The sequence below is a fragment of the Panthera uncia genome, chromosome B4, assembly GCF_023721935.1.
Source record: "Panthera uncia isolate 11264 chromosome B4, Puncia_PCG_1.0, whole genome shotgun sequence".
In the NCBI taxonomy this organism is placed as follows: Eukaryota; Metazoa; Chordata; class Mammalia; order Carnivora; family Felidae; genus Panthera; species Panthera uncia.
The window spans coordinates 33,469,886-33,492,861 of NC_064809.1; the positions used below are offsets into that span (position 1 = coordinate 33,469,886).

General features: G+C 42.3%; 1 protein-coding gene across 12 annotated transcripts in view; it reads left to right on the top strand.

Annotated features, from left to right (window-relative positions):
• Positions 1-22,976, top strand: part of MICAL3 (microtubule associated monooxygenase, calponin and LIM domain containing 3) — a 208,983-nt gene that overhangs the window by 91,132 nt on the left and 94,875 nt on the right. For 7 of the 12 annotated variants that reach the window (XM_049624817.1, XM_049624820.1, XM_049624821.1 and 4 more), the window contains exons 7-17: positions 257-357; positions 3,542-3,799; positions 4,176-4,291; positions 5,308-5,434; positions 6,887-6,983; positions 9,925-10,072; positions 12,122-12,318; positions 13,893-14,005; positions 14,096-14,158; positions 14,856-15,053; positions 16,588-16,671. In XM_049624817.1, coding sequence (XP_049480774.1) covers positions 257-357; positions 3,542-3,799; positions 4,176-4,291; positions 5,308-5,434; positions 6,887-6,983; positions 9,925-10,072; positions 12,122-12,318; positions 13,893-14,005; positions 14,096-14,158; positions 14,856-15,053; positions 16,588-16,671 — 1,502 coding nt within the window. Of the gene's footprint in view, positions 1-256; positions 358-3,541; positions 3,800-4,175; positions 4,292-5,307; positions 5,435-6,886; positions 6,984-9,924; positions 10,073-12,121; positions 12,319-13,892; positions 14,006-14,095; positions 14,159-14,855; positions 15,054-16,587; positions 16,672-19,799; positions 19,899-21,703; positions 21,761-22,976 lie in introns of all 12 variants that reach the window. The other 5 variants (XM_049624823.1, XM_049624825.1, XM_049624829.1 and 2 more) reach the window with 4 other exon arrangements.

The window sequence follows — 22,976 nt, forward strand, 5'->3', positions numbered from 1 at the left end:
TTCATGGTTTTTAGGATACCTTAGGGTATCAAGTGAATTATAGGATAGTGCAGGTATAAAACAAAGTTCCCCCTCTTCTCATGAACTGAACATGCAGGAAGTGAAAATCTGGGCTCAGACATCTCTTTATTTTCATGTGCTCTACCTGGAGTTTTACAGCTCTTGTCTCTGTGGGCCTGTGTACAACTTTCTGGCTGCCCTAATGTACCTTCGTTTCAGCAAGCCCTTAGGTGACACATTTGTTTTCTGGTTGCAGGTATCGACTTGGAGAATATTGTCTACTACAAAGATGATACACATTATTTTGTTATGACAGCCAAAAAGCAGAGTTTGCTAGACAAAGGGGTGATACTGCATGTGAGTAATGTATTCTTTCAAACTTCTTTTGATGTCGTACTAGTTAATGTGACCGCTAAGGGAAAGAATTTTATTGTCTGATGAGTTTTTCCTTCAAGGGTATGAAAATGAGCACCCATCTCATCTCCTGGGAACATGAACTCCTCTAATGTTTTTTAGTTTAACTTAAAAAAAAAACCAAACTTTTGTTACGGAAATTTTCAAATGTAAACAAAATTAGAGAGAATTGTATAATGAACCCCCATGTGCCCATTTTCCAGCTCTAACAATTATGTGGCCAATATTATTTCAGTAGTACCTCACCCCACTCCCCACTCCTGCCATTGGATTGTTCTAAAGCAAATGTCAGATTTCAGTTATCTCTGATACTCAGTTTAATTTTAGGTGATTTGGTTTGTGGTTATAGTTAATTCCATGTATGACTGATTATTGGTTGGTTAATAGGTCATCTTTTGGGAGAAGGTGGTAGGGGGGAAGGGAGTTTGACCTGGAAGCCTGAGAATGGTTCTGGTTTTCCTGCAGATACAACTATCAGAAGTCTAGGGAACACTGACTGGATCAGGGTATATTTTGACCTCTTCATGATCTAACAATGGATGAGAGGTCTGGCTCAGCCTTTTTTCTAAGTGAATAATTGTAGGACATTCCCTAAGATGATGAGCAGAAAATGAAATCAGAGAACCACAGAGTAGTGGCTCTTAAAGGAGAGTTTCTTAAGTCCTATTTGGTCTTCAGTCTGAATCAGAATTACTATCCCCATGTGATGAAATGGATAGAAGAGGCACCAGATGTGCTGATTCAGACCTGTACAGTTCTTACCACAGACTCATGGCTGAATTTCAGGGTGCCTTTTGTCTTTTCAGGATGATAATGAGTCGTGTCACTGAATTACACTGTTGCCTTATCTGAGAGCAGTGTTGGGGGCATGCCAATGAGCACGTGCCTGCAGCACAGTCTCTTTTCCATTCATGGACCTTGTATCTGTTTCTCTGCCTTGTGTTCCTTTATGTATATAAGCAGAAATAGGGCAAAGCAGTTTGTACAGCCCATTCTGCCAAAAACATAAGCAAGGTATACTTGTTTGGATGCTTTATCAATAAGAAGTAGCCAATGAACCTGGTGGTATGTATGCCTTGGGACTAAGTTAAGACAAATCTACCACCTTAGGCAGAACTGTGGTTATCAGTTGAAATTATAGGCATACCTTGTTTTGCTGTGCTTCACGGTTACTGCCCTTTTTTTTTTTTTTTTTTTTTTTTTACAAAATTAAAGGTTTGTGGCAATCCTGCACTAAGTCTGTTGGTGCCATTTTCCCAACAGCATTTTCTTGTTTCGTGTCTCTGTGTCGTATTTTGGCAATTCTCACAATATTTCAAACATTTCCATTATTACATTTGTTATGATGATCTGTGATCAGTGATTACAACTTGCTAAACCCTCTAATAATGGTTAGCATTTTTCAGCCATAAATCATTTTTTAGTTAAGGTAGGCTGTTTTTTTTTTAGACAAATGCTATTCCACACTTAATGGAGTACAGCATAGTGTAAACATAACTTCTATGTACGGGGAAACCAAAAATATTCATTTGACTTGCTATTGCGATATTCACTTTATTGCAGTGGTCTAGAACGGAACCTGCAGTTTCTCCAAGGTATGGCTATATGTAGGAATAATCTTGCTTTTTATTTATTTTTTTAGAGGGCAGGGGCCATGTTTCTATGTGTGCTGCTAAGTACTAAACCCATTGTGGTCACTTACTCAATGTTGAACAAACACTGTTTCAAGGACCAACTTGAGTATTTGTGTTTTGACTTTTAACATCTTGTAGTGCTAGCCTAAAGCACCATCAGGGACATTTAGAAACAAACCTTAGGCCCCATGTTAGAAGAGTAAAATTTGGCTCAGTTAGCCAGGAATCCCCAAAACAGAAAAGGAGTTTTTCACTTCTTTATGTGGAAAGCCCGTTTTCCTCTCATCGTTGTTTTTCTTTGTTGGTGGGTTTCTCTGAAGCCTTTCAGAATCTTATGTATTATTTTGAAAACCTCTGTTCCATCTTCAGTTTATTTCTTGCCAGCCCCCTGGAACTGCTGTTGTTCCCACATTATATCTTTGGCACTGGAGCTTTCGGGTACTCCCTTTGCATTTGATAAATTATGCAGTGCTAAATATTGTATATGGTCCCAGTTGCCAAAAGCTGTTTGCTACCCAGAAGATAATGATTGCCAATAATAACATAAATTATAAAATATCTTTTCAGTTTAGAAAGTACCGTCACATAAATTATTTTATTTGGTATTCAAAACAACTCTAAGAGATGGATTGGGCAAAATCAAAGAAATATGACTTGCTCCAAGTAAATGGAAACGCTAGGACTGTGTTTTTAGGTGCCAAAGCCTGTGCTCTTTTATTTAATTAAAAAAAAGTTTTGGGGCGCCTGGGTGGCGCAGTCGGTTAAGCGTCCGACTTCAGCCAGGTCACGATCTCGCGGTCCGTGAGTTCGAGCCCCGCGTCAGGCTCTGGGCTGATGGCTCGGAGCCTGGAGCCTGTTTCCGATTCTGTGTTTCCCTCTCTCTCTGCCCCTCCCCCGTTCATGCTCTGTCTCTCTCTGTCCCAAAAATAAATTAAAAACGTTGAAAAAAAAAATTTAAAAAAAGTTTTAATTTTTATTTCTGAGAGAGAGAGAGACAGAGAGAGAATGTGAGTGGGGGAGGGGCAGATAGAGAGGGAGACACAGAATCTGAAGCAGGCTCCAGGCCCTGAGCTGTCAGCACAGAGCCCAACGCGGGGCTGGAAGTCACGAACTGTGAGATCATGAGCTGAGTTGAAGTCAGACACTTAACAACCGAGCCACCCAGGTGCCCCAAGTCTGTACTTTTAGAAACAGCCTCCCAACCCTGGGGTGCCTGGGTGGCTCAGTCAATTAAAGTCCAACTCTTGATCCCATCTCAGGGTCGTGAGTTCAAGCCCCACGTTGGGCTTTGCACTGGGTGTGATGCCTCCTTAAAGAAAAAAAAGAAGGAAACAGCCTGCCTCTTTTCTCTTTAAGTTGTGTAGAAGACTTATTTTGGGATATGAAATCACTTTAAGAAGAAAGGAAAAGCTGTGAAACTAGCTTATGTCTGACATGTTTAGTGTAGCTCTTGCTGGGCTTCTCTTTCAAGCTGCTTCTCTCTCTGGAGACAGGACTATGCCGACACAGAGCTCTTGCTTTCCCGGGAGAACGTGGACCAAGAGGCTCTGCTGAACTATGCCAGGGAGGCAGCAGACTTCTCCACTCAGCAGCAGCTGCCGTCTCTGGATTTTGCCATCAATCACTATGGGCAGCCTGACGTGGCCATGTTCGACTTCACTTGTATGTACGCCTCTGAGAATGCTGCCTTGGTGCGGGAGCAGAATGGACACCAGTTGTTAGTGGCTCTGGTTGGGGACAGCCTCCTAGAGGTGAGTAGTAAGGATGGCAGCACTTTATAGAAGAGGCAATAGTAAGGAAACAATAATAATTAAGAGCAAATGTGATACCCCTGGTTGTAGAGTGAGGGTCTACAACATGCTGCAGCATAGGTCAGCTCCCTACAGGAGTTACACCAGGAAGTAGGGAAGGATTACAGGCTCTAGGGCATCCAGACATGCTAAGTATGGATGGAAATTCTGCAGCTTTTGTGATTTGCTCCTCTACCAGTTTATGAAGTGGAAAAGCCCAGTATCTGAATAGTTGCCAAAAAGTACTGTCAACAGCAAACTTTCTTCGTTTCTCAATTTAGTTTCCCTCTTTTAAAATACAATTTATTTAATTCCTCATTTCCTTTCTCCTTCATAGCCTTTTTGGCCAATGGGAACAGGAATAGCCCGGGGCTTCCTAGCTGCTATGGACTCTGCCTGGATGGTACGAAGTTGGTCTCTAGGAACAAGCCCCTTGGAAGTCCTGGCTGAGAGGTAATGGAACGCAGCCAGGTGTCTCTTCCACGAGAAAACTGGGAGTGATGAATGGTTTGCTCCTCAGGCAGACTACAGATTTTCTTCCTTCTCTCTCTCTTCCTTTCTTAATTAAAGATGTTTTCGTACTAAAGAAAGGAAAGGCAAGATATTTATTTATAAAATCATAGGTATGTAAAGATTATTTAATCTAAGTGGTCTTCTTTTATTCCTTTTCAAATTAAATTTGTTACTGACAAATAGTATCTGAATCTTTGCATTCCATTAAAGGACAGTAGCTGATTCTTTATGACAGTCACATGAACAAATACATAAAAATAGTACATTAAATCTTCTGTCAAAGTAGAAAGACTTAAACTAATGAAATCAGTGCAGTAGCAGGGGACATACTAACATAAGAAAAGAAATAAAAAATGACTTTGAATTCAAAAGAAAATCCCAAACTGCTTGTAAACATTTCTCAAACTCCCAAATGTCAGATATTTTGAAGCAGATTATTACAAAAGAGGTTAAGAATCCTAGGATTTGATTGCTAATAAAGAACAAATGCCTTGACCAGAAGAACTAGAGAAATAAGATTTCCTGGGTGCAATTGGTGGTTGACAGCATTTTAAGTCTGTTACTTAAGAAACTCCGGGCAATTTTGGTAGCAAGTTCTTTTTTCATCTGTAATTTTCTTAAAAATTAAATATTGTCCTCCTTGAAAAAAACAAAACAAAACAGTAAATTAGTTGCCTTTTAAATTAGGATCAGGCTTTTTATCCCAGCCCACCACAGTGTATTTTCCTTTGCTACCGGCCCTTAACCAGTTCAGTGTCTGTGGAATCACTGGCGTGGTGGGAATGGGAGCAGGGGCTAATGTAGGTTTGGAGGAAAATAATGGTCAAGGATGAGGATTTGTCATATCCTTCAGATTTTTGGGGGGCAGTGTCAAAAAATAGGAATGTTATCAAAGGAGAGGGAGAGGTGTATGGTGCTTGCCACTGCTCTGAGTATATTGTTGTATGTTATTGCAGGGAAAGTATTTATAGGTTGCTGCCTCAGACCACCCCTGAGAATGTGAGTAAGAACTTCAGCCAATACAGCATAGACCCTGTCACCAGATATCCCAATATTAACATCAACTTCCTCCGTCCAAGCCAGGTAAGAGCCTTCTAGTCAGTTATCTACCTCTCAGCCCATTTCAGGACTGACCAGACCTCTGAAACACTGAAACGTGTCTATTAGTACCGTATACCCACCCTTCTTTCATAATGCACGTATATGTCTCTCTGGAATGATTGAAGGTAGGTATTACTTTCCATCAACAGATTGAGCAGCAAAGGGAGAGAGGTGTTGATGACTTGCCGGAAGATCACATGTGACAAAAATGGTGGACCTAAGACTTTATCCTGTGCCTCCTAATTAAAATTGCAGGTTGTAGGGGGTAGAGCACTTGTTCACTGCTCAGGAAATGTGACTTTCACTTGCATTATTGCCACCAATCACTTATGACTTGGACATGTCATTTTCTCTGAACCTCAGTTTCTTCATCTGTAAAATGGAGATAATAACCCCTGCTATTCACAGGATCATTGTGAGGGTAAATGAGATTATTCAGTTGAAAGAACTTTGAACGTTAGAACATTGTCTGCAAGTAAAAGATACTGGTGGTCAATTTTTTTGTGATGCTGAGTTATTTCTCAGAATGTCTAAAGCCTTATAAATGCATTGAGAATGACATTTTACAAAGCACAGTAATCCCATAGAGCCCAGCAATTTCTAGAAAGCAGCCCATTCAACATATTTGCCTATGTACTTGTGTAATTTTTTATTTACTTTCTGCCTGAAGTTTATAGCTTCAAGCCTTCTGTAGACTTCTGTAGAAGGGGTCCATGAGACCTGCTGTCAATGGGCAACATTAGTGGTCCAATAGTGACTATCAGAAGGCCCTCTAAGGCTGAATAGCTAATTTTTAGAACCTTTTTTTTCTTTTTTCTTTTTTCTTTTTTCTTTTTTCTTTTTTCTTTTTTTTTTTGAGCGACAGAGAGAGAGACCACGAGCAAGGAAGGGGCAGAGAGAGGATCTCAAGCAGGCTCCACACTGTTAGCACAGAGCCCAATGCAGGGCTCGAACTCACAAACCGTGAGATCATGACTTGAGCTGAAACCAAGAATCAGACACTTAACCAACTAAGCCACCCAGGTGCCCCAACTTCTTTTTTTAATGTTTATTCATTTTGAGAGAGAGAGCAAGAGCGAGCATAAGAGAGGAAGGGACAGAGAGAGAGAATCCCAAACAGGCTCCTCGCTGTCAGCATGGATCCCAATGTGGGGCTCGAACCCATGAACCTTGAGATCATGACCTGAGGTGAAATCAAGAGTCAGATGCTTAACCTTAACCGCTGCTCAAGCACCCCAGAGCACAACTTATTACTGTTAATATATGTTTGTTTATTTGTAAACCCCACCACATTCCAGAAAGGATTTAAAGGTCATTGTTGTAACTTTTATCGGAACTTTGCCCAACCTGCTATCTCAGTCTTTTGCTCTCTGGTGGGAACTTGTTACTTGGTGTTTGATTTTCCTTCTTTACAACTTTTTAACTTTCTGCCAGGTGCGTCATTTATATGATACTGGAGAAACAAAAGATATTCATCTGGAAATGGAGAACCTAGTGAATTCCCGAACTACCCCAAAGTTGACTCGTAATGGTGAGTTCTGGTAATGACCTTTTGAAAACATTTTTTTTAAATGTTTATTTATTTTTGAGAGAGAGAGAGAGAGAGAGAGAGAGACCGAGTGTGAGTGAGGGAGGGGCAGAGAGAGAGGGAGACACAGAATCTGAAGCAGGCTCCAGACTCTGAGCTTTCAGCAGAGAGCCCACTGCAGGGCTCAAACTCACAGACAGGACCGCAAGACCATGACCTGAGCCAGAGTCACATGCTTAACTGACTGAGCCACCCAGACCCCCCTAAGTAATGACCTTTGAAATGTAAGTAACCTATTCAGAGAAGTCAGTACTGAGCTGTTAGTGTGCACAGTACTGTATAAGGCAATAGTTCTCAACCAGAGGTGATTTTGCCCCTCAGGGAACATTTGGTAGCCTTTGAAGACATTTTTGATTGTCATGACTAGGGGAGGGTACTATTGTCATTCAAGGATGCTGCCCAACCTCCTAAGTGCGCAAGTCAGCTCCCCACAACAAAGAATTGCCCAGCCAAAAATGTCAGTAATGTCAAGGATGAGAACCCTCTGTCTAAGGTTTTAGGAGGATATAAAGAGAAACCAGATACAAATGCTGATGAGAGAGAGAGGAGTGAGTGCACACACATACACCAACCAAGGTTTCTGGGGGAGGCTTTATGAAGAAGCAGTGGTATTTTAGCTGAGTATTATGACATTGTCAGGATACGGTTGCAGAGATAAAGGCCATTCTGTATTTTGTGTGCCTTGAAGGGCCCCTGGATTTTTTTTAAAAGAAGAGCAACCAGAGTATGCCTGGTCAGCTGCATGTATGATGGGATGGAGAAGGGAAATGCCAGAGGCAGGGAAACTAGTTAGGAGTACATTGCAGGGGTGCCTGGGTGGCTCATTTGGTTGAGTGTCTAACTCTTGGTTTCGGCTCAGGTCATGATCTCACAGTGCATGGGTTTGAACCCCATGTTGGGCTCTGCACTAATGGTACAGAGCCTGCTTGGGATTCTCTCTCTCTCCCTCTCTCTCTGACCCTCCTTCACTCATGCACATGCATTCTCCCTCTCTCTCTCTCTGTCTCTCTCTCTGTCTCTCTCTCTCTCTCTCTCTCAAAAATAAAAATAAACTTAAAAAGAAATACAGGGAGCGTCTGGGTGGCTCAGTCAGTTAAGAGTCCAACTTCGGCTCAGGTCATGATCTCGCAGTCCGTGAGTTCAAGCCCCTCATTGGGCTCTGTGCTGACAGCTTGGAGCCTGGAGCCTACTTCAGATTCTGTGTCTCCCCCTCTCTCTGCCCCTCCCACTCTCACACTCTGTCTCTTTCTCTCTCTCAAAAATAAATAAACATTAAAAAAGAAAGAAAGAAAAGAAAAGAATTGCATTGCAGTAGTCAAGCTAATGGTGGTGAAGGCCTAAATCTGATATTGATGTTGAGGATGGACAAGGCCATGGAGCATAGTTAGAAGAACTCTGACTTTGGGGCCGGGTGCAATGGAGTCCCAGTTCAAGCTCTGCCATTTGTGAAGTGTGTGGGCAAGAACGGGTTATTTTGCATCTGTGAACTTTGGTTTCCTTGTCTGTGAAATGGGCCTAACAAATACCTACTCCATACTATAGTCATGAGGCTTCTATGACATGTATAGAGTATTTATTACAACATCTGGCATACAGCAAGTGGTCACAAATGGCAGCCACTTTGTCATTGTCATTATTAATTATGTGAGAGAGCCAGAATCAATAGGCATTGGCAGTTTGGTTGCATTATGGGTCAAGAGAGCATTGTGAGTGGTGCTGCCATCAGTTTGGAGAAGGAAGTGGGAGGATGAGAAAGTTTGACATGCTATTGGGATATCAAGGTGGACATCACAACCAGCAGGCAGTTGGAAACATTTTCATCTAAGCAGACAATACACCTTTGTCAATGTCATTTTAGGGCCTAGAGTATTGAAGTTGACTAATACATGTTAGATTGATGGATATACAGACTTGGAAGACATTTGAATAAAATTAATTTCGGAAGTAAATTTCTGATTTACAATAATAACACCAGCAGTGGTTGGTTCCCTGTGTAGTTTTAGGATACATTTTCAGACTTAAATAGGATTTCAGACTTAAATAGGACTTTTATGATATTGCAGTTTTTACCTTGTTAAGTTCCCAAACACTAAAGGACTTCATAGAAGGTTAGTTATTTCCAGCTGCTAAAAGTAAGAGAGCAGACATTCTTGGACACAAATAGGAGTTTACAGCTTCTTTTAAATGCTGCATATCAGAGCTTCTCTGATGCAGTTTACAGATTTTTATAAGGCACAGCAATAAACTGGAAAACATCCAAGCATATGTGTTCTTGTATTCACCTTTTCAAGATGTGATCATTTATAATATAGAATGCCAAGCCTGACCTGAGGGATTGATTGTTCCGGTCTGGGGTCCTTGGCCTTGCCAATGTAATCCTACAGAGTTTCTTCACTTGGCAAATCGCTCTGTACTCTGGAAAGTGTAAGAGTGGGCTTTGTTTGCCTTTGATTAACATGTTGCCAGAGCGAATGGAATCTTTTCTGCTCTACTCCCCCCAGTATTGCTTTGAAGGGAAGGAGCTTCCTCAGCTAGCTGCCGCGCAACTATCCAGGGAGGGTGACAGGTCAGTAGATGGCGCTGTTCCACCTAAGTCCCTATCAAACAATGCGGCAGTGATACTGGGCTTTACATGAGCAAGGCCAGATAACCCCCGTTGTGACTGGCATTGACCTCAGAGTCTGGGTAAATTGGTAGTTTCTTATCTACCTAAAATTCTACTGTCATGATACCAGTTACATAGCTTCTGACTTTTGAAAAACCGTGACCGCTCTTTTGTCCCAACCTTTAGTAACTGTTCAAATTAGGTATGGGTATTGCAAAGAGGATCCTCTATCAATGCTACCAGGTGACTACACTTCTGATATTTTTTTTATTGTTTTAGAGTCTGTAGCTCGTTCAAGCAAACTACTGGGTTGGTGCCAAAGGCAGACAGATGGCTATGCAGGGGTAAATGTGACAGATCTCACTATGTCCTGGAAAAGTGGACTGGCTCTGTGTGCGATCATCCATAGATACCGCCCTGATCTGATGTAAGTTGTGACAAACTTTGTGTTTTATTTTGTATTCCCTAAGCACTTCAGAGTATTTTGCTATCAAATAGCCAAATGTTGTACTTTTTTCTACAATGAGTTACGTAGCAAGCTACTCTAGAAAGCAGTGATTAATTTTGATTTAGTTATGTTTAAAACTGTATGTCAAGCATCATGTAGCTGAATCCAGGTGAGATTTTAAAATCACAGCACTCAGAACGTCAAAAACTGGTTTTAACACCCACCTGGACCTGTTTACATCACACAAAGGAAAATTCTGTTCATTGGCCCCTGGTTGAACTCTTCTTTTCAGCCAGCTGTCTCTCAAATGCTGTTGGGCATAAGGAAAACCTCACTAGAACATTTGGCTGGCCGAAGGCAAATATGTCCCTACTAATAAAACAGAAAACAATGAACACTTACCCGATTTATCATGGTTCATTGGTATTATCTCTTTCTTAAGAATTGCACCTTTTACAAACATACTCTGTCCAGTCCATAAGATTCAGGCCACCTTACCCACTTATATCGGTAACATCTTCCCTTTTGGCCATTCTTCACTCACCTAAATGCAGAATCAGTACAATAGGATGACCCCAAGTCAATTGCAGTGACTGGTGCACTCAGATTTACCCCATGGAAGCCAAACAAGAAGATCCAAAAACAGAAGCAGAGCATGTTGAATTATTTTGGCTGCCTGTCCTTTTATCATTAGGGCCCAAATTTGTGCATTTGCTTTGTTTTAATGATTGCTTAAGGAAACATAAGAAACATAGTTTCTGTTTATAATAGGTTATAAATTAATGAGGCAAGAGCTAGTAAACATAGCCTTATGTAGTGTGGTTTAGGAATGGAGGTTTCTGATTTGCTTGGATAAACTTAAGTGACCTCTAGTGTTCCTATCCCTTAGCTAATGCAGAGGTTGGTAAATGGTAAGTGAAAGTAGGGCTTTTTCATCCCCACCAAAAAAGGGCGGGAGAGAAAGAGACTAGCTTGAGAAGGATTGTGATGAATGATACAGAAGGCTTTAGAAGAAGGTTCAGGTCAATCAGTTCTCTTCCAAAGGGAAGGAACCAAAGAAAAGGAAATGGAGGCAAAAGTAACTGAAGGGAACCTAGCAGGTGAGGTGGAGGGGGATGGTAGAGGGAGGGGACGCATTCTTGTTAGAAAGAACCAAAGCCTGCCTCCAGAAGGTCTAGGGAATTTCCTTGTAATAGAACACAAAGCAGTGAGTAGGTAATTTGGCACAGTTTAGACTATGATGACTTCATTCAGGATGAGGCCTCTATGGTTTAATAGGCTTAATCTATAGAGAGAAGGCATTTAGAAAAATGAAAAACTTGCTATGGAAGTCAGTAGTAGGTTAACACAAAATAAGCCCTGCCCTGAACTGAAATCACCTCTTAAAGAAGAATGCTATCAGTCTTTACTTGATTGAATGGCAAGAAGCTTGAAATCCAGTGGGAAGTGTTGGTTAATCTAAATTCTTGGGAAAACTCAAGAAATTTAGCGATGGAAAAATCTTTTGAGGAAGGTTTTGGAATTTCCCTTCGAGTAGAAGGCTGAGTAAGATTTACCAGAGCTGAGTTAGTACATCAACAGCTTGTCTGGTCCTAATGACACAGCAAGTGATAATCCTAGGCCGTTAGAAGCAGTCTGATCCAAATAGGATTTTTATCATTATTGAGCATTAGTTTAATATGTACAGATGACATGCAACATACAAGAGAGTACATGTTAAAGATAGTTCCTCTTCTTGAGCTTACCCTTTAAGAAATTTATGTTACTGGAAAAATGAGAGTAGTTCTTCATCTTTTCCACTCTTTTTTCCTTTCTAAGTAGATTTTTTTAATCATTTCTTCTTGAGGATGATTTTCATTTTCTTAGTAAAAAGGAGACTAAAAGGTGAGATCAATAGTTTGGCCCTCAGATTGCACCCTGGATTTTAGCTAAAAGACTAAGAAATGGTGATGACTCCATTGATACTGTGTTTTCTGGTGTGAAGACAAGCAAGCCTTCTTGATATGTTTTTCTTATCCCATTTCTTAGAGATTTTGACTCTTTGGATGAGCAAAATGTGGAGAAGAATAACCAGCTGGCCTTTGATATTGCTGAGAAAGAACTGGGCATCTCTCCCATTATGACAGGCAAAGAAATGGCCTCAGTGGGGGAGCCTGACAAGCTGACTATGGTGATGTACCTGACTCAGTTCTACGAGATGTTCAAGGACTCACTCCCCTCCAGTGGTAAGGGCTGGCAGACACTGGTATGGAGATATTCCATTTCTTCTTTGTTGTTGCCTGGCTTTCCTGTCTTTCCTTCCAACCATGTCCTTCATCATTACCACCAAAAGCAAACCTGCACTTACTCTGTTATTCCTAGTTGGCTTTCTGGATAAGTCCCTGGAACTTTGTTCCATTAATTTTTCCTTCTCTGCTAGTGTGTTCTCAACCATTCTTTCTTTTCCCACATCTCTCTCTCTAAACCTATAAATACACAAAAATCATTCCTATGCAAAATGTTTTCCCTGACTCTACTACTTTCTCACACCGTTTCAGAACCAGCCTTTTTGAAAAAAAGTGGTTTATACTTAAGGCCTCAGCCTCCTAAGGCCTAAACTTTATAACACTTTGCAACCCGGCTTCTGTTTTTACTGCTCTGCCAAAACTGTTCTCCACAGTCATGAAAAATCACCAAATCTGTATTCTTTTCTCATTTTGCATCTCATGCACTTGGCTTTTCTGCGTTATTCAGAACTATGGAGTGATGCCCTTTTTCTTGAAGTTCTCTCTGCTCGTTGGCTTCTGTGGTCCTGTACTTGTTTGCCTCATTCTCTTTCTTCTGTAACTGTTGCTTCTATGGCTTCTTTCTCTTCTCCTACCTTTTAGTGCTTTCCAAAGTCTTTGTTTGGCCCTTAGCCTGCTGCCTCAGTCTACCAGAGTACTGTGCTATAAAAAAATGTCCCTGTTGTCATTTATTGTCCCTTGGAGGAAGTGTAGTGTAATGCTTTAGAGTGTTCACCATGGTACCCGACCTGGGCTTATTTCCCAGTTCTTTGACCTGTTTGACCTTAGGCAAGTTACTAAATTTCCCTGTGCCTCAGTTTTCCCATTTGCAAACTGGATTTTATGTATGTATAACATAAAATTGTGATATGCTAAGGAGAATGGCAGACAAAAGGACTTAACAAATACCTGCAGTATATTATTCGTTTCAATTATTTAAAAAAGTATTAGCATTACTAATAAAACATTAGAATCCACAGAGTTGGTGGTTCTCCAATGTCTTCCAGTCCACTTACTCATAGAGATGTCCGTGACTTTTTCTGATAAAATATGCAGTTCTTACAGCAGAAATCCACACTGTAGCATCAGTATACCTATTTAGGGAGAGCCCTGCCTTTATGTGCAGCTAAATGCATAATCAAAACCATTGACCCTAAACCACATACCCTACCTCCCTTTCTCCCTCCACCTTGAAATTTTTATCACAAAGGTGAGGCTTTAGCAGTCAATTGTAACTAACAATCATAGGCAGATTCCAACTTTTGAAAAGCAAAAATGGAGGGTTTTTTGACCGAAGTGGATTGAAAGAAAAAGTTGGTTCTGTTTACATGGATGGAAAAGAAAAAGCTCAACATCCACACCTAAGTGTGCATTTCCTTTGTGGAATTTCCTGCTGAGTTCTCCTTGGTTTTGTCAGAGCAGATGAGCCTTTAGAATTTTCTGAGGTTCTTTGAGCCACCTGCAAGGAGGTATTCCTGGTCAGTACTTTGAAGCCCCCTCCAGGGCTGTCCTCAAACATTGCTTCCTGTTCACAGATGCCTTGGACCTGAATGCTGAGGAGAAAGCAGTCCTTATAGCTAGCACCAAATCTCCCATCTCCTTCCTAAGCAAACTTGGGCAGACCATCTCTCGGAAACGTTCTCCCAAGGTAAAATGGAAGAGGTTTTTGACCTACTGCAAACATAAAGGCAAGTTATAGTGCCTAGGATAACGCAGTGTCCCTCCTCTCTTGGTATAGGATAAAAAGGAAAAGGACTTGGATGGTGCTGGAAAGAGGAGAAAGACCAGTCAATCGGAAGAGGTAAGAATTATCTGGGATTTGCTAGAATGATCAAATTCCCCTTTTTGGCTTAAATCCTTAATTTCCAAATTGATATTGCTAGATCTTTTTGTATTCTTTTTTTTTTTTTAATTTTTTTAACGTTTATTTATTATTGAGAGACAGAGAGAGACAGAGCATGAGCATGGAGGGGAAGGGAGAGGAGGAGATGCAGAATCTGAAGCAGGCTCCAGGCTCTGAGCTGTCAGCACAGAGTCCGACGCAGGGCTTGAACTCACAAACCACGAGATCATGACCTGAGCTGAAGTCAGACACTTAACCGACTGAGCCACCCAGGCGCCCCTCATATTCATTTTTTATGAGAATTTTTGTGGGCAGATGCTTTTTCATTGGGCTTCTGCCTTTGTTTAATGTTTTGGAGAACATCCAAGGGAGCAGACACGTGTGCCCTGGTGCTTTCCTGTCCCTTTAGAATTACATATTTGGCAGAGGGCAGTGACTTTTCTGAGATACAGCAATACCAGCAAAAGTCCAAGTACCTCTTTATACTGCCCCATGCACCAAAGTCTTCCTGACGGCATCTTGAGATTAGAACCTTAAGGGAAGCTGTTAAGCTTAACCTAAAGCAAAAATACCAGCCACCTTGCCAGGCACTGGTCGCCCTTCTTCTCTGAGGGAAGGGCATTTGTGGCGGGGGGGCTTATGTAACAGAGGCCAGGTTTTGGGTGTTGGTGTTTATCAGGAGGAAGCACCCCGGGGCTACAGAGGAGGAAGGCCCACACTGGTGAGCACTCTGACAGACAGGAGGATGGATGTGGCCCTTGGCAATCAGAACAAAGTGAAATACATGGCAACCCAGCTGCTGGCCAAATTTGAAGAGAATGCACCTCCACAGTCCACTGGCATGAGGAGACAGGTAAACCCCATGTTACATCTCACCCATCCACACTTGGTCTGACCACATAGGAAGGAGGGATCTTCTCAGTCAAGTGAAATGGGTGTGTCTCAGCCGAGTGTTCATGCACTCAAGACTGGTGTCTGGTTTTCCCCTTGTCTGACTGCAGCAGAGAAAAAGTGTTTTATAACCTCCTTGTGTGCTTTCAGGACTGCTTTATCCTCACCATTCAGGTGTGAGGTGTCTGTGACAAAAAAATCCGAAGAGGGGTTTTAAATTTCTGTATATATCTATACTTGTTTATATGTTCATATACATGCAAACATATTTGAATTATGAAAGAGGTGGATGTTTATTGAGGAAAATGCTGAAAACTATAATAAAGGTAATCAAGACACCTCTAATTCTGTTAACATTTTGTTGTTTCTTTCTAGTCATTTTTGTTTCCATAGTTGAGGTCATTCTTAATATACACTTCCTGTTCTGCATTGTTCACATAACTTTGGGCATATTCCCATGTTGTGCCATGCTTTTCTTAACTCTTCTCTGGTGTTGGATGTTTTCATTGTTTCTCATCTTTCATGATAAAGTACAGAGGTAATAAACATTCTTGTGGTAGATCTTCTTTTGTGTGCTGCAAATGGTTTTCCTAGGCTATCCTCAAGAGTTATGAACATTTTAAAGAGTCATCGTAGAAATTAACTTTCATTCCCATAAGTCAAACCAGAGAGTGCTAGACAGGAGCATTTAACTTGAGGTGTCTTTGTTATGTCTTGTCTCCCTCTTGCTTGTCTGAAAGTTACAAAGATGTCTTACAAGAGGAGGTGCTGGGATTCTGAGATTTACACAAAAAATTTCTTGTAAAACTCCCTAATGACCTGAGAGAACATCCAGAGGAAAGGGACCCCATTCTTTTTATTCTTTTACTCTCTTTCTTCATCTTTTCCATATATATCAGCCATTGTTCCAATTGACCAGGGCTGAGGGGGCTACTGACTTTGCTTGGAGTCTGGCCATAATTAACTTCTTCTCACATTTAGCCTTTGGTTATTAATCTTCACACTCCAATCATGCGTGTCATGGTTCATAGAGAAGATGATAATATTCATTGGTAAACATCTGAGGTTGCCTGGCAACTGCAGGATCTGCCCCATTTCGGGAAGGCTGGAATGCTCTCCATGAGAGGAAGTTTGCCCTTAAGAGAAGGTTGTTTTCCTCATTTTGAGTAGAAAGATTAGTTTTCCAAACCTGAATTAGTAGTTTAGGCTCAGAGCTTTGAGCTAAGGAAGAGGATAATGAAAATTCCAGCTTTGGATTGCCTCTTTTTTTTCCTTTAGCATTTGCTTTTGGTTTGCGGGGGTAGGGTATCTTGTTTTTGTTATAAGTGTAACTTTCTAAGAATTAATTCCGTGTCTCCCCCCACTCCCAGCTCATAGATATGTGTCTGTCAGCCATGCATGAGTATCTTTTTTGTGTCTTCTCCTACCTTAATGTATTTTATTTTGTTTTGTCTCCATGTCCTGTCCCCCACCCATACTTGGCCTGTGTGTCACAGCCGACACAAGAGCGTGGGGTCAGCCAGCCGTCCTGCTGCCTACCTGAGCAGGGTCGCCCTGCTCCCACCCCCCAGTGGAAACAGGTAAAGCTGCTGCCCAGGGACCAGAATGGGTGCTGCTTCCCTGGGCCTTCCAACCCCACTCCTCCCTCTGAACCAGCCACAGCTGAGGCCTCCTACACTTTAGAATCCTAGCTCTCAAGGACAGGAAACTTCTGTACTCTTTTGAGTAGCAACTGTGGGGGGAAGTTTAACAGACCATACTGATTGTATTGCATGATTTGTTTAATTTGTTGGGATTTGAGAAATCACTTAAAAGGGTAGGTGGTTAATTTGGTGTTGAAACTTGCTAAAGCTATGTGGGAAGTAGTTTAGCTACCTTAGCTTCTACAGTTTTACGATTATTACCTTTGTCCCAAGTTGACATTTTGCTTACATGTGTCCTTGTAACCACTGCAGGGAGAATCCTGAATTCAGCAAGGCTGAGAATTGGGGCAGTGGAGCCTTTCATGTTAAATAAGAAAATGTTAGCTGAGAAATAGTCTCAAACTATGATTTTTATTTGTTTCAGACCCTCAACAAAGATGATGGTGGGCATTTTCTAGGTGTTTTGTCTCCATTTAAAATACTCTTTGAAAATTTTCAGTGAAGTTTGTACAGGATCTCCTAGCTGCTCATTAGCAGTATAGGATAGGACAGAAAGAAGGGGGTGGGGAATTGCACCTGGCTGATAATAGGAAGCCCATCAGAAAGATTGGGGCCTCTACTGTATTTTCTCTCTCCCAAGTCACAGTTGAGCAAGTTCCTGCTCTACTGAGTGCAGCCTGGATTCTCTGTCTTATGGTTTGGTATCATTTAGGACTAAGATTCTGAGAGGTCAGGTGAGCTAACCCTCAATTTCCTCTTGTGCTGCAGAGTGCCAGGTATTGCTGGGAGGTGCTAGGGAGTGGCAGGTGGGTTTTATTTGAATTATATTCAGGGCAAAAGTTACCTTTCTAACCTCTTTTTTAATAATATGCCACATTAAAGGCAGGGCCCATGAGTCTGAAATGGAAGCTAGGGAGCAATGTCCAGACTCACAACAGACCCCAGCCTGCTTCTTTCTCTATGCCTAGGAAAACAAATAAACAAAGTCCATTAAAAATTCCATTTTATTTTCTTACCCTTTGCCTTGAAGTCTACGTGGTTGTATGATTTGAAAGGTAATATTTAGTTGAGGATCTGCTGAAGGGGAAAGTGAACTCTAAACTAGGTTCCCCCAAACTCTAGATTCTGACAATGTCCAGAAAGGTCCTCTGAGGTGCAAGGAGCAAAACAGAAGGGAAGTCAGTAGTAACATGTGTAGATGGATGAACTGATGTCTTTAAAAGGCATGTGCCCAGAGCAGCTTTGAGTTGGCTTCCTGGGAGGTCTCAGAGGTATTAAGTGTGACCCGAGGAGACTCGCTCAGCTGAGGCCCCTGTCCTGGTGAAGACTGGTACATCAGCTCATCACCTGATGGAACTGTACCAAAGGCGCATCAAGACAAGAGCTTGGTGTTTGTGGACCTGTTTGTGAAACATCTGGTGACCTCTAACCTTGTATGGGGTGCTACATGGAGACATATAGCTAGGTTGTCATCTGGGTAATATATGATTACAGTCAATGAAGCAGAATATTGCCGGGCTCTTTGGGTAGCAGAATAGAGTCATTGAAGTCAAACCTGGTTCTATGGAGTGGGTACCAGAGATTACAGTGGAAAGGGTATCTGGGTAGATCTTGGTAAGTGAAAAACCATGAACAATGAAAATCCTGTTAGATCATTGTTCTATGGAGTTGGGAACGTGAATTTACTTGGCTGTGAAAGAACTGTAACTCACAGTTACATGTAATTTTTTCTCAGCACTAATCAGGGGTGGCATCATGAGTCTTGGCCTTGTAAATTTATCTCCTAAAAGAGAACCTTGGCAGGCAGTGCCAAATGCTCCAGAAATGTGGGAACAGAAGAACTCCAGTGGTGTGCTCCACTGGCCCTCTGCTTCTGACTCATCCTGTCTGCAACCCTGTTTCTCTCCCTTTAGGATTGAGGGGCTGACTGGCAATACCTTACCATGACTCACTTTTTGTTTTTCTTGAAGAGGTTTGGATTGAGGCAGGAGGGTGTGGCAAGCACAGCCATGGTGGCTGAGTTGGCACAAGGATCAGTTTTCACTTAGGTCATGGTATGGAAGAGGAAAAATGAATAACAATTTTGCTTGCCGGTGACTTCTCTTTTTTACCTTCCTGTGTAAACACTTTGGCCCTTCCTTCCCCACCCTTCTACCTTTTGATCTCAGAAATGCATCCTGCAGGCAACCAGCCTTGGTTTGGAAGTAAGTCATCATGTGAAGTTGGAATAGATGATGGGGCTCTTTCCCCTGGCCTCACAACCTCTTCTTTCCCTCCCATACTTCACCTGTGTGCTGCCCCACATGGTCATTCTGGTCATGAGGAAATGGAGGATTCCTCTGGCCTAGAAATAAGTAATTGTTCCCTAAGTACCGAAGAGTTCTCTAAATCATAGATTCATAGGAAGGGAGTACAACGGAGAGGGGCAAAATGGGGAAATAATCCATGGATATGTGTGGTGTTCAGTTGGTGAAAGATATTTAAGTTTTATATTCTGTTTCCTATACTTTCTTGTATTTCCTTGGTAGTTTTCCAGAACCTTTTGAGCATGAGTGAGGGGACTGAGAAGAGGGAAGCCATGGCAGGGTGTTGTCTTGGGTGAGCCCTCAAGGAGAGTGCTGCTTTGCTGCTGGTGGGTGTAGAGGTGACTGAGCCATCAGGAGACAGTCTTCATGCTCCCCTCATGTTATTTGGCCTGTGTGCCCTTTCTCTCTACTTACATCCAAGCCCATTTCTTCTGTCCTCAGCTTCTCTGATAAAACTCACAAAGAATATACCCTTGATCCCTGGCATTTAGAAAGTGTTACACTGCAAGTTCTGACCCCAAGGCCAGCTGCGGAGATTACCCATGTGGTCTGCACTTACCAAACAGCGCAAGTGTGACCCAGAGGCCAACGATCGACTGTGACAAGCCATCCTCCCTAACCATACAGTGATTGCTGTTGAGGATGGAGAGGCAAGGGAGGGTTGGTTTTGGCAGATGCCCTTTAGTCTTTCTAGAACCAGCCAAAACGTGGCGCCTGTTTCACCAATGTTCTCTCTGTTTGTGTCTGTTGGTGTAAAAGCGACGGGAAAAGGAGTGTTCTCGGACCTGCCCCAAAAAAGTGATCACACTCTCTCCTCCCCCTTCTCCACCTCCCTGTCGGGCGCCTGGCAGCCAGCAGGTGATCTTCTCTGCATGCTCCATGGTCCTCGTCTGTGTCTTCCTGCCTGCCTGTGTAGGTGGCTAGGGTAGAGACCAAATCAGAACTCCCTCTTTTCAGAAATCACAATAAAAAAACAGAAAGATCATTTGTAGCAGAAGCACCTTTATTGCTACAGATGAACAATTTCCAGTTAGACCTCAGGATAGCACTTAATATATTCAAACCCTGGTTTAATCTAGTCCCACATCATAGGAGAACAACTATGCAAGCACAGACTAAAACTTAAACTATATTTGTCACAGATACAAGGTCCAAAAAGCCCTGGGGAACAACACATTTTTATATAACCTCATTTAAAGCAGCCACTTTTGTCTTGCTGCCCAAGGAGATATAATTAGGATGGGCTTTTGGAAGCTTTTTATAGGGCCTCACTATATTATGAGTTTGGTTCCTTCTGGTTTTGAGAGCCCTGCCTCTCACTTATCCAGCTTATGCCAGCAAACGCCTGTCCTTCCCATCTGCCCCACTCACACTCTAGGCAGACCATTTGAAAATGTGTTATAGAGCAGTTAACCACAGACATGATTAAAGAGGATAATAAGCATACATTAATAAAGTATATTTATAAAATAGAAATTGACCTTTGTAGGATATTTCTATAAAATAAAATACTAATTTTAAAGGCAGGATCTATGGAAAGACATTTTCTCAACTAAGTGGCCTATTTAAAAGGGGCCCCTGAGTAATGTGTCTGATTGTTAAAGGCGCACACTGTGTCCCTGGGCCTAAGAATTCAGCCATTGTAGACTGAGTAATTACCCTATGCCTTGTCTCTACATAATAACTAACACTTAGTCCCAGGCGGCATTCTCAGTTCTTGTTGTGTTAACCTCCATCAGTTCTCCCAGTAACCCTACGGCAGGTACTGTTATCATCTCCATGTTGCAGATGAGACTGAGGCATAGGGTAGAGAGGCCAAGTACTTTGTACAAGTTCACACAGTAAGTAATGGAGCCAGGAATTGAATGTGGGTGGTGTGACTCTGGAACCCAACCTCTGGCCTCATCCTGCCTGTGGAGACCATTATGTTTGTGGGCCACATTAGAGGCTTTGGATTAGTTCTTCCACCAGTACAAGGCCATAAGCTGAATCCTCACCAGTAATCCAAAGAGTGATGAAAGTGGCCTTCCCTTTTCCCACACAATTGCTGATAGTTGTTTCCTTGGGTCCGTAGAGGCAGCCATATGCCTGTCTTCAGGATTTCCATGCCTATCATGTACATATTCCTATCTGTTGACTGAAGATGCTTCCAGTCGTCATCCACTTCTCCCTTTAATAAATGACGCTTTGGTCCCATATTCCTATTCAGGGACCACTCCCCATCCTCGAGTTTCCTCTGGACTGTTTAACGGCCATTTGTTCCAGGCAGTTTCCATCTCCCCACCTTTCCTTTCTAATATATTGTTGTGGAAAGCTTCACCCTTTCACCCTCCTAACCAGCTTCTCATTTTAAACCTTCCATTTAATGCCTCTGATCTTGTGCCACTGTGTGAAAGAAATATGTTTGTTCCACTTTTGTACTAACCATAGTTCTTTATTTGTGTGGCTGACCTCACTGGAGGCCAGATGGACAGAGTGCTGGACAGAAAGTTGTCCTGGGATCATGGGATTTGATTTAGATGGGATTGTGGTTTCCTGGGGTGGGGATCTGTCAGGGGCAGGGGATATGTGTTGAAATGAATTCTGAATATCTGGCACTGTCACTTAGTAGGTCCACATAGAACATTTGGATGGAGCTTAAGTCTCTACTTTGTTATTAACAGACGTACAGGGATCTTGATGCTGACAGCCGTGGCAAGCAGAGTCCCCACCATGAGAGGGTAAAAGAGCATGAATCATGGCATGGGATGCTGAGAGCCAAACGGACGGGGCACGCTGTGGTGGTGGGGCAGAGGGAAGGTGGGGATGGTCCCCTCTCCCCTTGCTTTGTGCACACTCTTGTCACTCAGCCAAGAGCAAGAATTCTTGTTGCTTAACCGTGTTGACCCATGTAAATAGCATTCACAGGAGAGCATTCATCTGCCCAGCACTGAGATCAGTAAGTGGGTGGGATTTGCTTATATCTTTGGACATTCGGGGATCTTGATGTAGAAATAATGAGAGAGCCAAAGCTCTTACTGGTGTGGGGCTTTTTCAAGTATGAAGAACTGATGGAGGGGAAGGAAGGTGGTAACAAGATAGGGGTGTGTAATGAAAAGCTTTAGTGGGTCTCTTCTGAAAAACTGAAGGGGGATCTAGTGATTATACCTGGCCATCATATAATTTGATGAATAGCAGAGATGCCCATTTTTAAAAGCCTGTTTATTTTCTGAAACTTTCGGTTGTTACTGTTACCCTTAAACCTGATCCCTGAGTGAGTTAAGCTCTGCAGCAAGAGTGAAGAATCCTCTGTAACTGTTAATTTCACATGGGCCTTTTTTCTTTTATTTTTACCTCTCCTTCTGCCTTTGCTTTCTGAGAAATACAGTCACTGCGAAGGAAGCTAGTGCTGTATTCTTACACCCCGTCACCAAGCAAGAAGCAGGCAATCTGTGCTGCCAGGACCATGCGTGGATCGGTGCTGGCTTAGGGAGAGAGACCGGGGCCGAAGTGGAAGGAGGGTGTCCATTTCATCTCCTCACGCACGGCCCAGCTCTGCTTTCTTCACTTCTGTTGGGGCTGCTTCCTACCATGAGCACTGTGTGCCCAGCCTCTTTCTTCCTTCTTCCCAGGCTGTATTCCCCTCAAAAAGAAAAGTAGGTATTTTCACAAAGAAGGGCAAGCCCTACATTTCAGGGAATGCATAGTTAATGAGACCCTGATGATTTTTAATGAAGCAGTGCCTAAGCAAAGAAGAATAGAGGGAAGTGTGTAAAATAAAAGGAGAGATGGGCAGGGAGAAATTATCAGAAGTCTAGGGCTACAATGCCCCCAGAAGAAAGGTAGGATTTTGAGCTCAGGAAGCAAGAAGGTTTGCAGGGAATTTTCTTTCATTTTCCCAATGGATTGGTTTCCAGATTCTTCACTGCAGGGGTCCTGTCTAGATACTTGTAAGGG